Source organism: Myotis myotis, unplaced genomic scaffold, assembly GCF_014108235.1.
Source record: "Myotis myotis isolate mMyoMyo1 unplaced genomic scaffold, mMyoMyo1.p scaffold_m19_p_62, whole genome shotgun sequence".
Taxonomy (NCBI): Eukaryota; Metazoa; Chordata; class Mammalia; order Chiroptera; family Vespertilionidae; genus Myotis; species Myotis myotis.
In genome coordinates, this window is record NW_023416371.1 from 202,947 (window position 1) to 226,279 (window position 23,333).

At 43.1% G+C, this 23,333-nt stretch overlaps 1 protein-coding gene across 3 annotated transcripts in view; it reads left to right on the forward strand.

The window, feature by feature from the left end:
• The window catches only part of TMEM87B (transmembrane protein 87B), a 50,709-nt gene that overhangs the window by 11,194 nt on the left and 16,182 nt on the right, over positions 1 to 23,333 (forward strand). For 2 of the 3 annotated variants that reach the window (XM_036315848.1, XM_036315849.1), the window contains exons 4-14: positions 3,383 to 3,514; positions 4,361 to 4,414; positions 5,780 to 5,870; positions 7,275 to 7,336; positions 7,561 to 7,744; positions 10,402 to 10,501; positions 13,205 to 13,298; positions 15,305 to 15,376; positions 19,778 to 19,886; positions 19,969 to 20,027; positions 21,517 to 21,620. In XM_036315848.1, coding sequence (XP_036171741.1) covers positions 3,383 to 3,514; positions 4,361 to 4,414; positions 5,780 to 5,870; positions 7,275 to 7,336; positions 7,561 to 7,744; positions 10,402 to 10,501; positions 13,205 to 13,298; positions 15,305 to 15,376; positions 19,778 to 19,886; positions 19,969 to 20,027; positions 21,517 to 21,620 — 1,061 coding nt within the window. Of the gene's footprint in view, positions 1 to 3,382; positions 3,515 to 4,360; positions 4,415 to 5,779; positions 5,871 to 7,274; positions 7,337 to 7,560; positions 7,745 to 10,401; positions 10,502 to 13,204; positions 13,299 to 15,304; positions 15,377 to 17,755; positions 17,828 to 19,777; positions 19,887 to 19,968; positions 20,028 to 21,516; positions 21,621 to 23,333 lie in introns of all 3 variants that reach the window. The other variant, XM_036315850.1, reaches the window with a different exon arrangement.

The window sequence follows — 23,333 nt, forward strand, 5'->3', positions numbered from 1 at the left end:
CTTTGCCCAATTTGCTCCTCCCACCCTCTTTCCCCTGTGGTAACCACCATACTGTTGTTTGTCTATGAGTTTCTTTTTGATTATTTTGTTAGTTTATTTGGTACTTTTTGGGGTTTATCCCATATATGAGTGAAAACATACAGTTTTTTTGTCTGACTTATTTCACTTAGCATAATACTGTCAAGATCCATCCATGTTGTCACACATGGCAATATTTCACTCTTTTTTATGGCTGAGTGGTATTTCATTGTATATACATACCACATCTTCTTTAATCAAATCATTCATTGAAGGACACTAGGTTGTTTCCATATCTTGGCTATTGTGAATAATGGTGCGATGAACACAAGGATATCTTTATGAATTAGTGTTTTCATATTTTTGTCAAATTACCCAGAAGAGGAATTGCTGGGTCATATTGTAGCTCTATCCTTAATTTTTTGAGGAACCTCCATACTGTTTTCCATAGTGGCTGTACCAGTTTAAAATCCCACCAACAGTGCATGGGCGTTTCCTTTTCTCCATATCCTTGCCAACACTTGTGGCTTGTCTTTTTTATAATAGCCATTTTAATAGGTGTTATGTGATATCCCATTAACACAAATTTTTGATGTATGTAAAGCTATGAAGGAAAATTATGAGTATAAAGATTTATTAGCTCATCAGGTGAAGAGGCTAGAAATATAGATTATAGTCTTAGAAGTGCCACAGATTAAATTTGGGCCTTAGGTAATACATGCTTTAATTCTATCAAAGCATATGCTTTCTGAGAAGAATACAGATCTTTTCATTTACTTGTATCTTATGAAAATGTTAGTAAATTTTAAATCGAACATGTAGGGTCACATGTAAACAAAAATAAATTTAGGAAAGTAATATAAAAGTTTCACTTCATTAAAAAATTAATAATAGGGCACCTAGAACTTATGTGAGTTACAGGTAGATTTAATTTGAGCAGATCTCAGAAAGAAGTGAGGAAGGGAAGGAACCATCAGGAAAAGGTGGGGGGAAAGTCAGGGGTGGAGGGAGGTGGTGGAGCTGTGAGAGAGGAAGAGAGGCCAGGCGGGATTTGTCCTGCCCTGGCCCTGCAGCCTGAGCCCCTGAGCCCTCATCCAGGTGTTTCTTTCAATGATGCCCTCCATGGTTTCTTTACAGATCTATGTGCTGTTGGCTCCTAGTTTTTTTGTTTTGTTTTTGTGGGTTTTTCTGTTAATCTTCACTGAGGTTATTTTTTCCATTGATTTTTAGAGAGAGTGTCCCAGTAACATCCTTTTTAGCAGGCTTTTTTGTTTGTTTGTTTGTTTGTTTCTGGTACAGGAGCCAATCTAGGATTGTGTTGCATTTCTGTAGCTGTGGTGTTTTTTTTTTTGTATTTTTGTTTTTTTAAAAAATATATTTGCATTTATTTCAGAGAGGAAGGGAGGGGGAGAGAGAGAGAGAGAGAGAGAAACATCAATGATGGGAGAATCATTGATCAGCTGCCTCCTGCACACTCCACCCTGAGGATGGAGCCCACAACCCAGCATGTGCCCATGAGGGGAATCAAACCCAGGACCCTTGAGTCATCAGGCCAATGTTCTATCCTCTTGGCCACACCAGCCAGGGCTAGTTGTGTGTGGGGTTTTTTTGGTCTTCCATGACGTGACATCAATATATTTGAAATGTACAAGCCATTTATTTTCACCAAATGTCCCTCAATTTGACTATTACTGATGTTTCCTCATGATTAAATTCAGGTTATTTTTTTGGCAGGCATACCAGAAAATCCTGGTTTGTCCCATTTTTTATTAGGGAGTTCCTGCAAGGTTTCTCCACTGTAAGATTACTACTTTTCCTTTTGTTATTAACAGTAATTTGTGAAAAATACTTGTATTTTTATAATATGTTTATTTATATAAATACTAGAGGCCCAGTGCACGAGATTTGTGCACTGGGGGGCGGTCGCTCAGCCCGGCCTGCGCCCTCTCGCAGTCCGGGACCCTTTGGGCGATGTCCACCTGCCAGCTTAGACCCGATTCCCCCAGGGATCGGGCCTAAACTGGCAGTCAGACATCCCTTTCACAGTCTGGCACTCTCATAGTCCAGGACCCCTCACTCCTTACAGCCTGCCTGCAGCAGAGGTGGGAGAGGCTCCCGCTACCACCACTGCACTCGTCAGCTGTGAGCCTGGCTTTTGGCTGAGCAGCGCTCCCCCTGTGGGAGCACACTGACCAGTAGAGGGCAGCTCCTGCATTGAGCGTCTGCCCTCTGGTGGTCAGTACGCATCATAGTGACCGGTCGTTCTGCCGTTTGGTTGATTTGCATATTAGGCTTTTATGATATAGGATGTATCCTCTTTCTTCATCAATCCTGGTTTTCACATCCTTGAGTCTTACCTAATAAATGGATTATTACTCTGATGTTTGCTACATGGTGATTTTCTGATCCATGTGTTCGTCTACGTTTATTATCATTCTGCTATGAGAATGAACTCTCTTTTCTCCTATCTTACCTATCTTTCAATGGGCTATAACCTATTATTTTGCTCAAATTGTCCCATATTTTGCTAGTGGAAGTCCACCCACCCTTTTCTTGATGACTGGGAGCTGCCATTAGGTTTTATTCCTACATCTAGGAGGGAAGAACCCTAGGTCCTGATGAGTAAATGAGTGTGTCCCCTGCACTCAGTCAGGTTTGCACCTTTGCTCTGTATTGCTAAGTGTCTGGTTTGTCTTTCCTCCTGATTAAATGCTGCTTTCTCTCTCTGAGATCTTTAACACTTGGGATAAGATGGAAGTAGCCCCAGGACAAAGTAATGTTGTGTATTTCAAAACACCTTAATCATCTTCATACTGTAAGATTATGGTTGTATTCTGTATTAGTATCTCTGAGCAAGCACATTGGAATGGCTAAGATATTATGATTCGTCAATTTTACTTAAAATTATATTCTGTATTTTGTTCTGCATATTTTCAAGTGTTCCAAACTGAATATATTTTAGTATTATTTAAATATTTACACTAATAAAAGAGAAAGATGTAAATTGACAGTATCTTTGCAACACCCACCAGCCAGTCAGGGGTGAGTATGCAAATTAACCCAACAAAGATGGCGGGTTAATTTGCATACGCAGGTGCCAAGCAGTGGGGGTGGGGGGGACGCTTGCATCATCGCCATGGCGACGGCACAGGCATTCCACACCGCCCCAGCCGCTCCAGGCCTCTGGGCAGCATGGGAAGGCGGAAAGGCGGCTCAGACCGGAGTAAAGGCGGTGCTGGCAGCCAGGGGAAGGAAGGCCCATTCTTGCACGAATCTTCATGCATCGGGCCTCTAGTTAAATTTTATTTGTCTTCTTGGTTAAGGAGTGTGGAAATAAATTATAACAAAATTTTACCTTGGGTAGGAGCAGTCACAAAAGCCTGAAAGTATTGACGAAGACTTTTGTGGTAATTATTTCAAGAACATTGAATGTTGGACAACAAAAAATGAAAACATAGATTGCAACAGCGACTTACAGGTGTTTCCCTCATTATATGTGAGTATCTTGTCTTGCCATGTTAACACAGAATTTATTTTACTCCCAGTGCGTACAAGTATCAGCCTAAATTCTGTTTGACCAAAATTTTTATTAAGGTGCTTGATTTGTTAAATTTTGGGCTTGGCTCTTTGTGAATGTGGTAGCACTTAGTAAGATGTAGGCCCCATTTTCTGTTTCTTTGTTCCCCCTTACAACAACGTCATTTCATGATCTGCTGTCAGTTCATCTCTTTTCTCTACACTCCATTGTCCCACCAAAACCCCACCAGTCAAGGTTACCAGTGACCACATTGTTCAATCCAGTGGTCTGCTCCTCTTACCACAGTCTGTCAGCATTTAACACAAGGGAATACTCTCTCCTTCTCTATGCACTTGCTCCCTCCCAGTGTGGAAGATCAGATTCGAAAATGTCACCCTCAATCATCTCTGGGAGACATTGAGGCTATGGGTCATTTTAACTTATTTTTTGCTCTGTGAATTCTGAAATGAAAATATGTCTAGTAAAAATTTTAAAGGGATTACTTAAAAATTTTATGAAGTGTAATAAACATACAATAAAGTGTGCTTATCAGAAGTATATGGCTTGACAAATATATTAGCACCTGGAGCTTCCTTTTAAGTTCCTAGTTCTGTCCCCTACCATGGCCACTATCCTGAGTAAGGGAGTAATTTTTCCAAAGCTGGACTTTGTCACTCATGTTTGGGCTACAGTGAAATTTGTTTTTTGATGTTCTGCTTTCAAATTTTTACTTTTTTTATAACACTTTTTTTATTAATTATTAAAATTATTTATCCCCATAGAAGTGCAGTAATATAAAATGGAATTATTTATTCTCCTTTCCAGAATAAAGAACTAATTTCAAATATCGGAAATGTTTCAAACCAGGAGGAACAAATGGTAGGTCATTTTATTTGTCTTTAAATCAAATTATATACATAAGCTATAGAGTAAGACTGGAAGAATCTGCTGATGGATGGAGCACTTGGAGAGTGATATAAAATAGGGTTATTAGAATTGGTAAAGGAAAAAGAACCTTTATTTAAAACAGTATATTTCCGTACATAGATCTATATGAATTTTATACAGACTTACTTCTGTGTTTGTTAAAAATCTCTTTAAAGTTATAATTTAAGCTTAACTTCTATGTAGCCTTGCTTTTTCTTTAAAAAATAAAATTTGCTTTCAAATGCCCAAGACAGCATAGTAATGGGCCGGTATGTATCGTCATTAAGGATGCAAAGAAATAGGTAGAAACCATGAGTAGGATGGAGGGGAGAGAAAATGTGGTCTTTTGGGAAATTGCTAAAAGTCAGAAGACCAAGAGGCCAAGAGGGTTAGAAGGAGTTGTGTATAGGAACTGAGCAGATTTAGGAGAGCTTAATGGCTGCTCACATTTCTTGTTTTCTTGCACCATCTTAAAAAGTAGCCAGATATTCACGCTGCAGGGCACACACTTGGCACTAACTGCCTCAGGAGAGGAGGAAGTGAAAGGGAAGGACAGGAAATGGTCAGCAAGGAGGAAGGTGAGAAGTTTGGCCCGGTTATGTGGGGCTTTGAAGGGGTCATAGACATTACAGCAGCAGTCATAGTCTCCAGTGGTACTGCTAGTAACAGTACCTTGAAGAATTTAAATAATTTAGCCTGTATATGGAATCTGAGTCATTTCTCATGATGTTATCTGACTTCTTCCTCCCACAGTTAATTAAAAAACACATTGAAAAACTGATTGGTGACATTTGGATAAAGTAAGGGAAGAGAAACTATTTGGATGGTGATAGTAAATAACCATAGAGTGGTAATATTAAGGGAAACCTGTAGAAATATAAAAAGTAGAAAACATTAAGGAGTGGAAATGACTCCTTTTTCCTCTTCCATCCCTTTGGGTCTGGAAGGATGGTGGTAGAAAACGGGGGATTGTTCTGGCCAGTGTGGCTCAGTGGGTTGGAGCACCCTTCCATACACCGAAAGGTGGGGAGTTTGATCCCTGGTTGGGGCCCATGCTTGGAGGCAACCAATTGATCTCTCTCTCTCTCTCTCTCTCTCTCTCTTTCTCTAAAATCAATTTTTAAAAAGCAGGGAGGGGGGATCCTTCCACTGCCCACTATTCCTTTTCTCTGTGTTACCTATTTGTGTTTTTTAAAAATGATCCATTTCACTTATTAAAAGTTATTTTAAAATATGGTAAACAGTTGTTTGGCTCTGTCTCATGGTATATAGCAATTTTAAAAAAATAACATAAAGGATATTTTTTTCCTGTTTCAGGATGTTGTTGCAAGAACACATAGAGATGGGTTTCACATCCTTATTGTTTCTATTAAAACGGGAAAACCCAATGCAAAATGGAATTTGAATGGTACAGTTAAACTGCATGCATGTTTATTATCTAATTACTGTATTCTGTATTTTTGTCATTGACCCAAATCTACATTCTCTGTTAAAACACATTGAAAAATGAATTTCTGTTAATCTCAAAAATGAATAATCTGTTTATTTGGGGGACTTAAAACTTTGTACTTATCTTAATGGGTTGGAAATTTTAAATTAAGTTAAATTTTAAACTTAATGGTGGGATAGAAAACCATTGTTCCAGATGTTAAAAAAAAAAACAAAAAAAACAAATGGGCAGGCAACATCTTAATTGTATTTGAAGTAAATTATATTCTGTTTGTTGAAAATGGCCATCGTCAAGGTTTGAAAATTATTGTTCTTTGAAAAGTTTTTTTAAAACATTAGTTTATAACTTAGGAGTAGAAGTAGCATATCTGGCAGCTGTGGCTGCTGGGGTCTGTGAGCTCCCCTTCCCCCCACACGCTAGCCCTTCTGTGGCTCATTAAGCCGTAGTTCTCTGTGCCCAGAGAAAGAGCATCCTCACAGCAAGCAGTTTTCAAGGGAATGAAGGCCTTCACACACCCTGCAATTGCTTTTGCTGTCGTTTTCCAGAGCGGCTGCTGGGCTGACAGGAGCCAACAGCCTGTGAGGGTCCTGAGGGTCATTCTGCTCTGCTTCATCCACTGGGGACACAGAGGGGAAGCCAGGCTCTGTCTCTGAGAGGCGCCCAGTACAGGGGAGGGGCAGAAAGCAGTGGGGTGAACAGGTATCACTGCAGAGAGGCACAGACTGGTGTCTTGTGGGGGAAGCTAATGACCCCTGGGGAGGGTGGTGGAGGGGCTCATCTGGAGGAATGTGAAGCAGGGCCTCCTCCTAGAGGTAATATGTGGGCCAGGCCATGCCACATAGAGGGAGCAGGGACCTTGCTACCATTCTGCTACCTTGCCGGTTCCCCTTCCTTCCAGGTGCTAGAGGCAGGGTTGAGGCCCTGCTAGTTAGAAACTGGAGCAGTTGCTAAGTCCAGTGAGTTCTGCACGGTTCTGGACACTCTGTTTCTTCTTAGACACCAACCCAGACTAGGTGCTTGAGGTCAGTCGTTCATCCCAGTTAGTGAAGGGAGACAAAGTCCTCAGGAGGTTGGTAACTCAGCAGGGGCCAGACTGTAGCCAGTGCAACTCTGCTCTCTGCATGAGGCGAGATTTGGCCCAGGTTTTACAACCGAGTGTGTACTAGTGAAGGTATTTTGAAAAGATCACATTATGTAACTAGCAACTATCCAATATCTGTGTGTGCTAGGGAAAGATTCAGCATTTGTTAGCTTGCTTTGTATTTTTGGAGTCTTCTGAGGAATGAGCTTACATTTAAAACTTAAGAGAAAACTGTTAATTTAACTGTTTACTTTCTTTATCCCCACCCTCACTTTCACCAGTTTCTCTTTCTATGATGGGGCCGAAAGGATATCTCTCTGCATCAGATTGGCCTCTCATGATTGTGAGTATGTTTTACCATTTAAAAAAAAAAAAGAATTTTGTATCCTAATTTGAAAATTAAAAATTCTGAGAGCTCAGTGATGGTAATCCCTTAGTAGCTAGTGCCCTGACATGCCCTCTTTGTCCAGAGTGACTGGAAAATAAAGGATTGAGAGTTGAATGAGAAATACTGATTTTCAAATGATAGTAAGTCTTAGGTGATTACAATTGCTTCTCTCCCTACAGTTTTACATGGTGATGTGCATTGTCTACATTTTATGTGGCTTGCTCTGGCTGATGTGGTCTGCTTGTTATTGGAAAGATATATTAAGAATTCAGTTCTGGATTGCAGCTGTCATATTCCTGGGAATGCTTGAAAAAGCAGTGTTTTATGCTGAATACCAAAACATCAACAGCACGGGGCTATCAAGTAAGTTGTGACTTTCCCCAAAAACACAGTATGATCTACGGGGCCTCGGTGTCTGAGCCCAGCTGTGAGAACAGCCACGTGGTAGGTGAAGAGGAGGGAGGCCGTGGGGAGACCAGGAGTGTGATTCTGATCTGGGTCAGCATGTGTGTCGTCTTCATTCTTTATTTTTCTTCTTGTTGCCTTTCCCTCCCTTTCCTCCGGGGGAGAAGAAAATCTTGTTCCCTTATGGCCAGTCACCTTGACCGGATTAAAAACACAATGTCTGGATGGGAAGCTTTGGGTGCTGTCAGTTTTGTATCATATTTCTCTGTTTCCCTCTCACCCTCTACTTTTTTCCTCCTAAAAAAACAAAACAAAACAAGAATATATGCCCCTGGCGAGTAAAATCAGTGGTGCCTGCAGCCTTCTTGCATTGTCCTGCCTCTTCTCGCAGGCAGAGGTCTCCATGTGAAGTTTGTGTGTGCAGCAGCAGGGGCGTGTGCTTGGGCATCCGCAGTGTATACCTAGACTTCTAGAAGGTAGGTAGATGTCAAGAAGCCAGAGAAGTCAAGGAACAGTTCATTCGGTTGCTGAGCCTGGGAAGGGAGAGGCCCCGAAGGGCTGACCGCGCTCAGGGACGTGCTGCTGAGGCGTCAGGGGATGAGCGTGGCTCAGATTGTCCAAGGGCGTGCTTCTGTCTGCTATTCATTTAAAATACTCTAGGGGAGAAAAACAGTTGGAATACAGATAAAACAAATTTGGCGTAATGCTGATAATTATTAAAGCTGAGTGATTGTACATGGATTTCATTTACTGTCTCTGCTAGGGAATATTTGTCATTTCCCCAAGTAAAAAGTTTAAAAGGACTCGTACAAGAGAATAAAGAAAGGACAGCATCCAGGGAGGCACGTGGGAGGTGCTATTAGTCCACAAGGAGTTCAGTGACATTTTTGTGTCTCTTACCTACTGGTAAAGAAGGAAGGAAGGAAGGATGGGGCTGCTGCTGATGGCTGGGATTGAAGTGTTCCTGAATGTTAGAAGAGGCAGGTGGTCATCTCTTACCTGTGGAGTGGACTGCGGCAAGGGCAGCCAGAGCCTGCGCCCCATCTGCTGTCCTCAAGCCCTCTGTCTGGGACGACACCAGCAGGGCTTGGGAGACAGACCCCAGACTGCTGTCAGTGTTGAGTCCTGTGGAGAGGAGAGTGCCAGGAGGCTGGGCAGGGGCTGATGTGTGGTTTCCCAGATGGGAATTCTGTTACCAACGCTGTCTTGCTCGCATTGATCCTGGAAGAAGAGACTTTAAAGGGGTGGGAGCAGTGATGGTTAAGACCCAAGGTGGGTTTTAACAGTAAGAATGGGTCATATCAGGTGGACTTCCTTCTGTTGTGCTTCTAGATTGGTCGTGGGAAAACGTATTAAACTGCGTGTATCTGTACCTCTTCAAGGTACTTGACAGGTCTCTTGTGATTTCTTGTGGACAAGGTGGAGAAAGGAGCTGAAAGAAGAATGAGGTGGTTCACACCTGGTTTCTGAATACTTTCTAATTCTCTCCATCTGCACTGCCAGCACTCTTTCCTGGACTTCGGGAATAGCCCCAAGCATTTCCTCACCTGCAGTCCAGCTCCTGTCTAAGCCATTAAGTACAGCACTCCTGTACTTATAAAGAATAAAGCTATCCATTTTATTTCAAGGGTCACCAAACTACTCTGCCGTATAGTAACTATTTTAGGCTTTATGGGCCATACAGTCTCTGTTGCAGCTGCTCAACCCTTGTTACATGAAAGCAGCCACAAACAAGAGCATGGCTGTGTTCCAATAAAACTTTATTTATAAAAACAGGCCTAGGAGCAGATCTGGCCCAGGGCTGTAGTTTACTGGTTCCTTTTTTACTCCCTCATTTATTATCGATTATGAGCTGCCCTTCGCTTCAGGTTGAGACTCAGAACGTGGCCTACAGCCCTGTGACTGCTTCTTCCTGTCCCGGCCTATTTCCTCGGCACCCTCCTTACTTATGCTCTGCTGCAGATAGGCTGAATTTCACTTCCCAGAGCACATTTAGCTTTTTTTCTTGTCTCCTCTCTGCCCTTGGATGTGCCATTCTTTTGCTTCTCCTGTCTCTCTCCCAGATAGTTTACTTCGCTGCGCCTTCAGATCCTGATTTAGATGTCACTTCCTCTGAGAAACTTATCTGGGCTCACATGCACCTCCCCACGAGTGGATTAGCTTGGCTTTCTTCACAGTCCAGGAGAGTGTGTTATCACTGTCACTTACCAGGCTGGGTTTCATCTGTTGACGTGTCCTAACCAGAGTACAGGCTCCTCGAGGCAGGGACCATGGTATCTCTGTTACTGTTGTAGCCACACATGAATAAATGAGGAAGACATCCTAAGAAAAGGCTAGGGGACAAGGGGAAGATTGACCATGGAGGGAAGTGCAGGGACACAGGTTTCATGCTGGTACAAGAAAGCTGTGCCCAGCAGAGCCGATGGATAGGAGTGAATCCTCCAGCAGGTCGTGAACCCCCTTCACTGAGGTTTCCGACACCAGCTGGGTTAGGTACCTTGGAGATCAAATGTGGCTAATCCACCTGAGGTCAGAGGTCGCTGTATGTGCTACATGTTTAGAATTGGTGGCCAGCCTCCAGATGTACACAGAGTGAGCTGATTTCTTCTCCTCAGCCCAAAGTTTGCTGATATTTGCGGAGTTGATATCTGCGATCAAGAGGACACTGGCCCGCCTCCTGGTGATCATCATGAGCTTGGGATACGGCATCGTGAAGTAAGTCCTGCTGTGCTGCGAAGTCATGGTGTCTGTAGTCCTGCGGCCAGCCACCCCCACTGTGACCTGTGAGGCTGGACACCTCTCAGTATCATTACACAAACCCCCTAGGAAGTCTCTGCAAGAACGCGTTCCTCGGGGATGGCCACGCACTAACTATTGGATATGGTCTTAAAATCAAGGCCCCGAGTTGGAATTCCAGTAGCTTTTTTCTATAGCTCAGTGAATAATCAACTTTGAGGATATGGAAAAATTCAAATAGTCCTTGAAGTTCAATCCATTTTCTATTTTCTAAACAGCATAGTTACGCTTTTATGACGATTTGGTCATCTTAAGAGAAGGATCCCCACCAAGTCAGCAAGATTTCTGACTGAAATCCTGTCCTCTCAGCCCCAGCTTCTTCCCAACCCTCTCAAGCAAGTCTTGCCTCTCATCACTGTGAGTCTAGGGGCCTGAATGTGAAAGAGCTTCTCCTCTTGATCCTCTTCAGACCATTCTTCCCTCTTCCCTAAAACCCCTGACCCCGGAGCTCAGGCGTTCAGGCTGGACCGCCTGCTCCATCTTGCTTTGGCCCTTGTCACTGTCCAGGTTTCTCCTCTCATCCCTTACCTCCCTGAGCCCTTATTCCCTGTCTCCACCAGAATTCCCTGTGTGTTAAGTAACCTGATCTCCTCACCTCATCACCTCTGCTGTCTTGCCCTTCACCTCACCTCTGCTGGGATTCAAGATTTTATGACTCTGTGCACCTGTACCCTCATCATCATCATCATCATCACAGTTTTAAATAATCCATCATTCAGCTCTCACTGCCTCTCTCCAGTTCACTTTCTCTGATATGTCAGCTCCAGTTACTCTTTGATCCTGGTGCGGCCTCTGGCCTTTGGCCCTCACCTTCCACTGGCCCTCCCCTGTCACGTGTCACCTACCCTTCAGCTGTACATTCCTGACCCTGCAGGGCACTGACATCTTGCAAACCCCTTGGGCCCTTGGCCTGGTCTCCCTGCCTCTGCCATGGCCTCCTGTCAGTCTGTTCAGACAGCCGCGGCTAAGGCAGTCCTTTTAAAATGTAACTCAGGTCTCATTATTTTCTGCTAATTTTTCTCAGTAAAACCCAAATTCCTCCTGTGGCTTTTCTGACGGCTGTCCTCCTCTCCTGCCTCCTCCCTTTTGAACATTGCTCAGTCCTCTCTCTGTATTGCTGTTGCTGTTCCTTAAACACGACACACTTCCTTGTAGTGGAGGGCCTCTTCCCCGACCCAGGCATGGTGTGCCCCCTCTCTTCCCTCAGTATCTATTCCTCTGTCATCTCCCCAGGAAGACAGCCCTGCCAGGATTCCTAACGCGGCACCCACCCTCCATTAGAGCCCCACCCCTATACAAGACCACTCGATGCATACGTTAGCATTGTTGTCTCCCCTGACAGGAGAGGAGTAGGAGTCTTGCCTGTTCTGTGTCCTGTGTTCCCTGAGGCCCCAGTGCCACCCCTGACACAGGTCATGCAGTAAATACTAGCACTGAATGTGCACATGCATGTGTGTGAGCTCAGGATTGGTATACTTAGCGAGATTTTAGCCAGGAGAGCTTCTTTTCATTGGGCTTTTATTGAGATTCCTTCTCAGATGCTTTGCTTTGAGGCTGGGGGCGTGATACAGCATACAGAGCACAAACCCCCCCGGTTGCATCTCAGGCACCTCCTTGCTCTCGTTATGAACATCAGGTGCCTCGGTGTGAGGTGAGCTGCTTCCAGGGAACAGGACGCTGCACTGTGTGTATGGGCATAGCCCTTGGTGAGCGCATCCCTTCATTGTCAGCCTGTTGTGTCAGCTCTCACAGAGTGAGGCCTAACACTCTGGCTGTTGGAGGGTTCCAGTTAGCTGGCTATCACGAGTCAGAACTCAGAGGACCTAAGTTAGATAGCTAGTCTTACATATGAGCTGTGGATGCTAGGTTAATTTTTACTTAGATAAAGGACAAATTTAAATATTTTTTCAAAACCATTTTTTTCTTCTAAACCCTGAGAAGAGGGTGTTTTGAGCTAATAAATTCTGACTTGCAACTGTCATGAAATTTCAGTTCTATTTTCACATTAATTGCAGAAATCACCATCTTTGCATTTTCCTAATTCACTTATATATTGAAAGACTCAGGCTGTTATTTTAGTTCTTTTGCAATGAAAGAATAAAAATTAAAATCTTAGCATTCTGGTTTCAGGTATTGAGAGAATTTGATCTCCGAATACCCTGCTCTTTCTCTGCCCAAGCCATAAATCAGCAGATTATCTCTACCAAAGCATATCCCTGAACAGTTTTTAATTAACATCAGTTAAAAGAGTTATGATTTCTGCCAGTGACACTCAGGAGTTGCCCTTTAGCTTCCCGGGTTTCTTCCATCTGCTCTTCTGCTGTGAACTCATACCTGGGCTGGGTGATAATGTGCGGCACACGCTGCCTTCTCGGCAGCACAACCCTCTGTCACTTCCAGTGCCAGAGAAGGAAGCCTGTTTTCTGAGCCCGTTGCTGCCTTGCTCCCAGGGAATGTGGTGTTTCCTAAAGCAAAGCACCTCAGGTGGGAATAAGACTGACCTGATTGGGCAGTCACTTCTCTGTATTGAAATGGGGCCAGTGACTGTGCTTAGATGCATCCAACTTACCAATGGTTTGTTTATTTGTTTGCCTTTTTCCCCTTTTCTCCTCCTTTTTCCAGGCCTCGCTTAGGGACAGTCATGCACCGGGTGATCGGACTGGGGCTTCTCTACTTCATCTTTGCAGCAGTCGAAGGCGTGATGAGAGTCATTGGGGTAAAGACTGCATAATTCACTACCACCCCTTTTGTTTTTGCTATGACTTTCTATCTCCCCAGATGACTTTTTTTTTAAATATACTTTTTATTGATATCAGAGAGGGAGGGAGAGGGAGAGAGAGAGAAACATTAATGATGAGAGAGAATCCTGCACGCCCTCCACTGGGGATCAAGCCTGCAACCCGGGCATGTGTCCTTAACCAGAATCAAACCTGGGACCCTTAAGTCCACAGACCAACTGAGCCAAACCAGCTAGGGCTGAATTTTTAAAGATAGGAAATTTATGAAAAAGGCCCAATTTAAGCTTTATTTTCTATGGAATATTTTCCTTGTTAATACTTCCTGGAAGTGAAAGGCAAGGCAGAGCACTTCCTAGAATGATGTGGGACTGGCTGCATCTCGAAGATGTTCGTAGTTACTCCTTTGGAGAGCATTTGTCTCTGTCGTTCAGTCTGTACACATTCATTTCTTCCTTACGCCTGGGCTTACACATGTATCAAGTCAGGAGAAAGTCGGTTGTAGCCCTTACGCACAGAGACTATATATCTCACTGTTAAGTCCCATTTGGTTGTAAGTTTTCTCTGACTCTGTAGATGTGCTATTTTGGGGATTCAGCAGAGCCCACTCTTTGAAGAGACAGAAGCAGATAGTGTTCAAGGGAACGGCTGGTGCTGCGGCAGCAATGCTTTCCTCTCGAGAGAAGTTATGTCTGTGATGAACCTTAGATTTTCGCTCTCAGTTTTTCTCACTATAACTGACGACTGAGTAATTAGGAAAGTTATTTTGTACTTGATTTAAAGAGCCTTGTAATTTTTGCCTGCAGTATTTTGGCTTAGATGTATAAATCAGGTTACTGCACAGAGCGGTTTATCCATATATTGTCTGTGAGTTCAAGTCACATGTTTGCTCTGACCCTTAAAACAGGACACTTGTCCTATAATGTTAAGTCTCATTCTTCTTCCTGTTGTCTTGATAGTCTGCATTCTGTGTTATATACCCCTGCTGTTTTCATCTTTAATTCTTGAAAGGGGTATTTATTTTTACCTTTATATAACAATGAAGAACTCTGCATTTATATATCACTTATGGGAAACTAATCTTTATAGGGGAAAAAACAAACAAAAGATATTCCAATGTAGATATAGTATATCCTATTTAATAAAAAGGTAATATGCAAATTAACCCTCAAGCTGTAATGCCATCACAAGATGGTGGCGCGCATAGCGGGGGCGGGGCTGGCTGGCGCCTGCTGCTGCAGTTCCCGTGGCCCTGTGGGGGGAGCAGGAGGCCTGGCCGCTGCTCTGTGCACCTGCCGCCCGAGTCCCCTCAGCCCCACCGGGGAGGTGGGGAGCGGGTCCCCACTGCTGCTCCCTACGGCTTCCCTGGGGAGTCAGACATCCCCCAAGGGGTCCCAGATTGGAGAGGGTGCAGGCTGGGCTGAGGGACAGACACTCCCCCCCCCAACCCACCCCCCACCCCCCCAGTGCATGAATTTCGTGCACTGGGCCTATAGTATGTTATATTTCCTTAAAACTTCACATAGTTAACATTGTAGATATGTGATTTGCATACACTTCTCTGTCAGCTCTCGATTAGAGTAAATGGCTAATAAATGGTTTGTTTTCCCCTTCCACTCAGTTCCTTTTCCTTATTTTACTTTCTCCACATCCTTTGCATGCCGTAGGAAAGAGGAGGGTCCATTTCCCTAGTAGCTGTGGCTGTAGGTTTGGTGTGGAGAGGAGAGGTTAACAGTTGCCCTGGAGGGCTGGGGACATGTACCTGCTATTTGCCATTCCATAGTTTAGTTGGACCTTGTCCTCAAACAAGTTGGTGACAAAACATCATCTTCATGTGCTTAAAGACAATTCTGTTGGGAAGTAAAAATCTTTTATGTGGCCTTTATAAAGTGATGCTATAAGCTGAATTGTTTTTTTCATCAGATAATTCCTGTAATATAATGAAACTTCTACTTTCAGTTTTTTTCTTCCCATTTTTATCTTTCAGGGTTCTAACCATTTAGCTGTTCTTTCTGGTGACATTATTTTAGCAGTTATCGACTCCATTTTTGTATGGTTCATATCCTTTACTATGTCCTTCTAAAATAGTTTATTATAGCATTAAAATCATATTACTTTAATTTGTATTATTAATAAGAGAAAGAAATATAGTTTTACATTATTGTTACCTCAACATAGGAATTTAGTTGAAGGGGAAAAAGTAACAACTCCCCCAAAAAGGAATATCTTGTTTTTTTCTATTTAGTTCAGCAAACTTAACGTACTTACTGTGTGCCCCATACTGAGGAGGCCTGGAAGAAAAAGGTATTATCTCTGCGCTTCAGAATCCACGGTCTGGTAGAAGAGACAAAAATAACTACGAGGACTATAGCAATAATCTTGGCCATTTAGGGGGGTGTCATGCAAACAGAAGAATGAGAGAAAGTAATTCTAGCTTGAAATCAGGAAAGACTTTATAGAGATGGTGATGTTTACATTGAAACTGGGAGGACAAATAGGTTTAGAAGGAAGAGAATTAAGAATCAGGGAAGAGGCATTCTGGGAAGAATTGAAGGGAACACATAGTTGGAATGCATGGACAGTGGCAGAGTGTCCCAGAGTAGCTGCCTGTGGGGAACGGGTGTGGGAGCCATGGAAAGTGGGGCAGAGGGAAGGGTAGAATGACCTGCTCAAGCAATGAGAGTTCCTTCTGCAGGTAGAAAGTAGAGGGAATCGAAGCTGCACAGGGGAAAAATATGAAATGTGTGTTAGAAAGAACTCAAGATGACCTAAAAAGATGACTTGGAAAATAAGAGACTAGAGACAGGAAGTCTAGTAAGAAGTCTTTTGCAGTGGTCCAAGGAAGAGACGGTGAGGGTTAGAAATAGGGCAGAGGAAATAAAGAAAAACTCCACATGATAGAGTTGGAGAAGAAGAGGAGAAGGCTCCAGAGAAGTCCTACGGGTCTCGTTCGGGTGGCTGGGGCAGTGTTGCCATTCTCAAGGTGGTGCCTTGGAGAAGGGACCATATGAATGCGGTTTGAGCTGCCGGGGAATAAGTATGAGAAAGAGAGTTGGAAATCCCAGCCTGGGTTTGCAAGAGGAGTCAGAACTGGTGGGGAAGGTTGGAAATCACCTTTGTTCGAGAGAAGGTTGCAACGTGCAAGTGGCCCAAGGAGAACACACAGAACAGCGAGAGGAGAGGAAACGGGGGGGGGGGGGTGCTTGGTGGGCGGGTTGTGCGCAGGAGGACCACCAGGTAAAGGGAGGTGGAAGAATCAGGAGTTGTTAGGGAGTGGAGATTGGGAGAGCTTCAGTGAGGGCGGGAGGTCTACATCGGCCTCAACAACAAATCAACAAACGACAAGTGCTGGAGAGGATGTGGAGAAAAAGGAACACTTGTGCACTGCTGGTGGGAATGCAGACTGGTGCAGCCACTATGGAAGACAGTATGGAGTTTCCTTAAAAAACTGAAAGTGGAACTCCCATTTGACCCTGTGATTCCACTTCTAGGAATATATCCCAGGAAACCAGAAACACCAATCAGAAAGGATATATGCACCCCTATGTTCATAGCAGCACAATTCACCATAGCTAAGATCTGGAAACAGCCTAAGTGCCCATCAGTAGATGAATGGATTAGAAAACTGGTACATCCATCTGGATTTGAATGAGGGTAATTTCTCACCTTTATGGACGGCATTGGCTTTGGTCTGTTCAATCACAGGAGCCAAATTGGGGTGGGGAAAAAGGAAAACAAGGTAACAAGGTGAAAGATTAGTAAGGCATAATGTTAATTATTCATATTTAGAATAAAAGTGAAATGAAAGTCATGAAGAAATCCATGGGGTGTTAATGTTTCATGGTGAGAGAAGGAAATTTACCTAAAAATAAAGGTGCTTTCTTTTAGAAGGCTGTTTGGTGATTTTTTTTTTTTTAATCCTCACCTGAGGATATTATTCCATTGATTTTTAGGGAGAGGGAAAGACAGAGAGAAATATCGATGTGAGAGAAACACATCGATTGGTTGCCTCCTGCACGAGCCCCGACCAGGGCCTGGTCCTGGAAGGAGCCTGCCTCCAAGGTATGTGTCCTTGACTGGAATCGAACCCGGGACCCTTCAGTACGCAGGCCAATGCTCTATCCACAGAGCCAAACTGGCTAGGTCTGTTTGGTAATTTTTATTACTGAAAGGTCTGCTTTCTCTGTACAAAAAGAGAGTGGGTTTCCCAAATGATACAAGTGACGAGCAAAGAAGCAGAGCTGCCTAGAGACTTGGGTGCTTGCATAAGGACCCTTGCTTCCTTTGCTTTTGGTGAATTCATTGCCGCTAATCCTGTACAAATCTAACTCTAAAGTGACAGCAGAAATAGCCTAAAAAATTCAAAGCCACAGGCTTTCTCACGAATCCCCCTCCTGTTTTTTCTGCTCGTTTTATTTTCTTTGCTGTTTTGCTGCAGGCCAGTGACTCTGATCTTGTGCTTCTGGCCAGCCTCCCTCTGTCTCTTCTTGACTCTGGCTTGTGCTGGTGGATATCCTTTTTCCTGCGGCCGTGGGCCCCCTGGATGCTCCTTCGGGATGGATGCTCCTTCAGGATGGATGCTCCTTCGGGATGGCGCCATCCGCTTTTCTAACACTTGGCTCTAATGTGCGAAATGGTTATGCTTCCCTCCTTTAGCAGTGTTTTGGTAAGTGCAGGCTTAGGCAGTTCTGAATTTGCCTTTGATCTTTTTGTTCCTTGGCTTTTAACCCTTTGAGTGCCAACCAATATCCTAGGAACTATGTTAAAATTGCCAAGGCATTTTTGCTGATTTTACAGCAGTTTAGGAAAAAAATGATGAATCGCAAGTAAATGAAGTTACATATTCAAAAACTTAAGGAAACCTTTACTACATTGACATATTTAGCAATATCATCATCACTAATAAAAGCAGACTTAGAACTGGACGCCATTTCGAAGCTTTGATGGCGCTCCCAGCACTTTTGGCGAAAGACAGGAGGCGCACGATCGCACTCCCCGGCACTCTAGGGGTTAAGAAGCACTTTTGAATTATTAAATGACACCAGATTTTTGACATAGAAAATTAATTTTAGTCAAGAATTTCTATAGAGTATTTGTCTTGATAACGTTTAACCATTTGTACGCCATAAGTGTCTATAGATGCAAGCAGCAGAACTTTTTAAATTCAGAATATCGTGGCAGTTAATTGGTTAAGGAATACAGCACACTTGCATGTTTATAAATTCTGAGAGTAGCTTAATTGTTTGGATTGTTATTTTAGACATTGATCTTTTGCAACTTTTTGCTCATTTAGAAAAGCAGTTTTGTTAGTTTTAGCTGCTAAAAAGAAGTTTTTGGTTAGTAAGTATTTGGAAAAATAGGCATAAGTGGGAATCTCCCGCTTGCATGCTCTTGCTCAGCGCTGTGATTTCTGGGTGTGGTTCATGGACAGCTGGTGCTGTGCTCCCGAGGAGCGGCTCCCACTTACAGACGGACTCTGGCTGCATCTCAGCCTCGCTGCTGAGAAGCCTGTGCAGAGGCCCTTCTCTGCTTCCCACCTGAGAGTGTGAACTTCACAGGAGCCTGAGCTCCTGGTGAACCGCTGTGGTGAGGAAAGCCCCGCCCTTCCACCTTCCGGGAATAGGCTACTACAGAGAACGCCCTCTCCCGTAGGACTTAGATGAGATTCCCACGCCCCCTGGCTTACCTGTGACAGGGCCATACTCAGACCTATGTACTGGCTGGCCCATGTGGACCACACTAAGCTGTCGCCTTCCCCCAGGTTCCTGAGCTTTCGTCCCCCCAAGGCCTCTGGAAAAGCCCCTCCTGGGAATCTGCAGGCCCCAGGAAAGTCGTTCCCTGATGCACTGTCCCATCACGCCACCCACTTCCCCACACCTGAGCACTCTAGTCCTGTTTCCTCCTCCCCGGAGAAGCAGAGCCCTCTCCTGTGTGACCATTGGGACTTTAAAGATCTTACAGTTGGAACAGTCTCTCTTTTGCAATCGTCCTTGAAAGGAAGTCTGTCCTTACCTAAGTCCAGATTTGTTTTATTTGACATATTTCAATTTTTAATTGATAAAGTGGAACTGCTAGATGATCCAGTTTCTTAATTACGGTCAGGGAATCGACTAGAGAGAGAGAAAAGCACAAGCCAAGTGGGAATCCCAGGGGGACCTGCAGAGCGGCTGGCCGGCAGGTCGTGTGCTGCTCTGGCCTGTGGGCTGGGACTCAACAGTGAGGAGGACGCCATGGGGCTTCTTGCTTGTGTGTTTTCCTACAGGTTCAGAAGTGGATTTTAAAGCAAAATCTGCAGTACCTCAGTATCATGATTATACAGCACCGGCTGAAATTCCATTTGCTGTGTTTCTGTTACCTTTCAGTTAATGGAACTATATTCAGCAGTACCAGTTTTGGACATGTAAAAGATTCTGATTTTAGTTTATTACTATTTTAAAATGTTTTTCCTTAACTTTTTCACATTTTTATAAGTGTGGCACAAACTATGAAGACCCTGAGGCTAAGAAAGAACATGGTGAAATTTTCTTTATACAGGCACTTTACAAATACGCTGATCTTTGCTGTGCTGGGTAAGTAATGAACTTCTCTAATTATAGCAGATTATTTCAGGGTCACATTTTCTTCAAAGCTGACTTTTTCGGTGTGTTTCAGCTTCTGTCGTGTTTATGGTGTGGACAACTACAACATTTAGATTTGCAAAATGTCGATCAGTAAGTACAATCTAAATAGATTTTGTTTTTATACTATTTTGTGTACTTTTGAAGAATTTAGTCTGTAAATCAAGGTAATTTCAGGGGAGATTTTTCTGTTTACCTTGAATTATTTGGTATAGAATTATATAAACTTTGGCCTCTTCCAGTGAATCTGAAAAAGTTTCTCCTAAATCTGCTTTTCCAGTTATGCCCTTTTCTCAACTTCCTTTCATAGATTTTGAATTATATATAATTCTCTCATATATAATTTAAGGTAACAGGAAATTCTTTTTTTCCTGCACACCATGAACTTGGGCTGTTTATATCTAATGGGATTGATTGTAAGCCTTAAGTCTGACATGTTTCTAGGGCGCTACACCCATTATGAACACTCAGGAGATGCTTGCCGTGAGTTCTTGAGTTGGAAGATATGTTTCTTGGACTGAAACCCTAAAAGGCCAGGACCTCGTCTCTAGTTCTTTATGAACAGTTACAACAGCCCTCTGACAGGCCTGGACTCTGGACTTCCGTTGCCTTAGGGATGAGATAAGAGACTGACTTTCTGGAATTTCTTTTCTCTCCTTCCCTCACCTTTGTTTTCTAAATCTTGCAGTTAACCCTAACATTTTATGGAAGGGAATGTTTATAATGTTAAACAACAGCCCTTCACAAACATTTCAAACAACATGATAAAATCCCCTGTCTCACTAAAAGCAGAACAACCTATTAGGAGAAGTACTGCATTGAGATTTTTGCATCAGAAATTCTGTCAAAAATACAGCAGCCCGCCACCCGACCCCTTACTTGAGGGGGATATATTCCAAGACCCAAGTGGACTGAAACTGTGGATAGTACTAAACCCTATATGTATAGTGTACTATGTTTCTTATGTTTTTTCCTATACATATATACCTGTGATAAGGTTTATAAATTAGGCACAGTAGAGATTAACAAAAATAAAATAGAACAATTATAACAGTATACGGTAATAAAAGTTATGTGAACATGGTCTCTCTCTAAATTTCTTTTGAATTGTTTATTTCTGGGCTTTGCCATTTAATATTTTAGGACTGCAGTTGACCATGGGTAATGAAACCATGGACAGTAAAACCATGGATAAGAGGGGACTACTGTACCCATTGTCAACTTGATTCTAATTCTGCAGTTAACCTGTCACATGTCTGTTCTCTTAAAGAAAATACATTAAATGATCTCTGAAGTGTCTTTAAACTAATTCTTCTTCTGACATGATACAATATAATTTATGTTAGGGTTTTATTCATCTGATTGGCTATAAGGCTAAAGTAAGCATTAATGTTGATTTTATAAAGATAGCATTTCATAGTTTTATGTTTTCTTAAAAAATGTGTACTTATTTATTTGGAAGACTTAACTGATTGGAAGGATTTCATTAGGACTTGTCATTGCACACTATTTGAATCGAAAATCTATATGTTTAAGTTTAATAGAAAATTAACTTTTCATGTTTGAATTGTTCTTACTGTAGGATTGGATGGAAAGCTGGGTTGATGAAGCATTTTGGAGCTTCCTTTTTTCACTTATCCTTATGGTAATAATGTTTTTGTGGAGACCATCAGCCAATAATCAAAGGTACCTAACAGAGGAAAATCCAGGTTTGGCAAGCATTTGTTGATAACCTGCTACCGTGTTAACACGTCTGTAGAGACTATGGGAGAGTAGTCCATGCTTATCAGGAGTATACGGTCAGGTGGGGAGACACCCATCACAGATGCAAGACAGTAAAGTCAGGCATGTCAAGTGAGTCCAGGGGCAGATGGAGGCAGGTGAGGAAGACTCCAAAGGCAGGATTCATGTTTCATCCTAAGGAAAGGAGCAGACCAGTGAAGGCCTGAGCTGGGAAGGAGTATACATTTCTGGGTAGTGGGGAAACCAGGTATGCTTTGGAGGTCATCAAGGCATGGAGTTTGGTTCATGCTACATACACTGGAGGAAGGCAAAGACTTGAATGCTAAGTTCAGAAGGTTGTGCTTTAGACAGTATGTGATGGGGAGCCCCACCTCCTCCACCTCATTCCTCTTCCCCAAGAAAAGCACTATGAGGAAAAGTGTATAAGTAGGTACCAGTGTGCAGCGGGGAGGGAGGCTATCTCTCTTTTTGAAATTACACAGTAACAGTAATACATATTTATATGTATACACTATTCTGCACCTGCTTTTTAAAACGTGTCCACATTAAAACAGTATGGAGTTTCCTCAAAAAATTAAAAATGGAACTCCCATTAAAACCCAGTAATCCCGTTTCTAGGAATATATCCCAAGAAATCAGAAACACCAGTCAGAAAGGACATATGCACCCCTGTGTTCATAGCAGCACAATTTACAATAGCTAAGATTTAGAAATAGCCTAGTGCCCAGCAGCAGATGAGTGGATTAGAAAACTGTGGTACATCTACACAATGGAATACTACGCTGCTACAAAAAGGAAGGAACTCCTACCATTTGCAACAGCATGGATGGAGCTGGAGGGCATTATGCTAAGCGAAATAAGCCAGTCCAAGAAAGATAAGTATCACATGATCTCATTTATGGAATATGATGAACAACATGGACTGGTGAACAAAAATGGATCCAGAGACAGAAGCACCCAACAGACTGTCAAACCTCAGAGGGAAGGCAGGGGAGGGTGGGAAGGGGGTGGGGGGATGTAAGAGATCAACCAAAGGACTTGTATTCATGCATATTAGCATAATCAATGGACACGGACATTGGGGCGCTAGAGCTTGTCCGGGGGGGTGGGAGTGGTCGGGGAGGGGTCAGTGGGAGAAAAAGGAGACATATGTAATACTTTAAAAAACAAACAAAAAAAACGTGTCCACATTATCTGGTGTGGATCTTCCATTCTGCCATGTTACTTTTTTTTTTTTTTTTTTTATTGCTTAAAGTATTACAAAGGGTATTACATATGTGTCCATTTTATCCCCCCGCCCTAGACAGTCCCCTAGCCTCCCCTATCCCCCAATGTCTTATGTCCACTGGTTATGCTTCTATGCATGCATACAAGTCCTTTAGTTGATCTCTTACCCCCCTACCTCCTGCCCCGCAACCCTCCCCGGCCTTCCTGCTGCAGTTTGACAATCTGTTTGAGGCAGCTCTGCCTCTGTATCTGTTATTGCTCAAAAGTTTATAATGATCTCTATTATCCATGAATGAGTGAGATCATGTGGTATTTTTCCTTCATTGACTGGCTTATTTCACTTAGCATAATGCTCTCCAGTTCTATCCATGACGTTGCAAATGGTAAGAGTTCCTTCCTTTTTAGAGCAGCATAGTATTCCATCGTGTA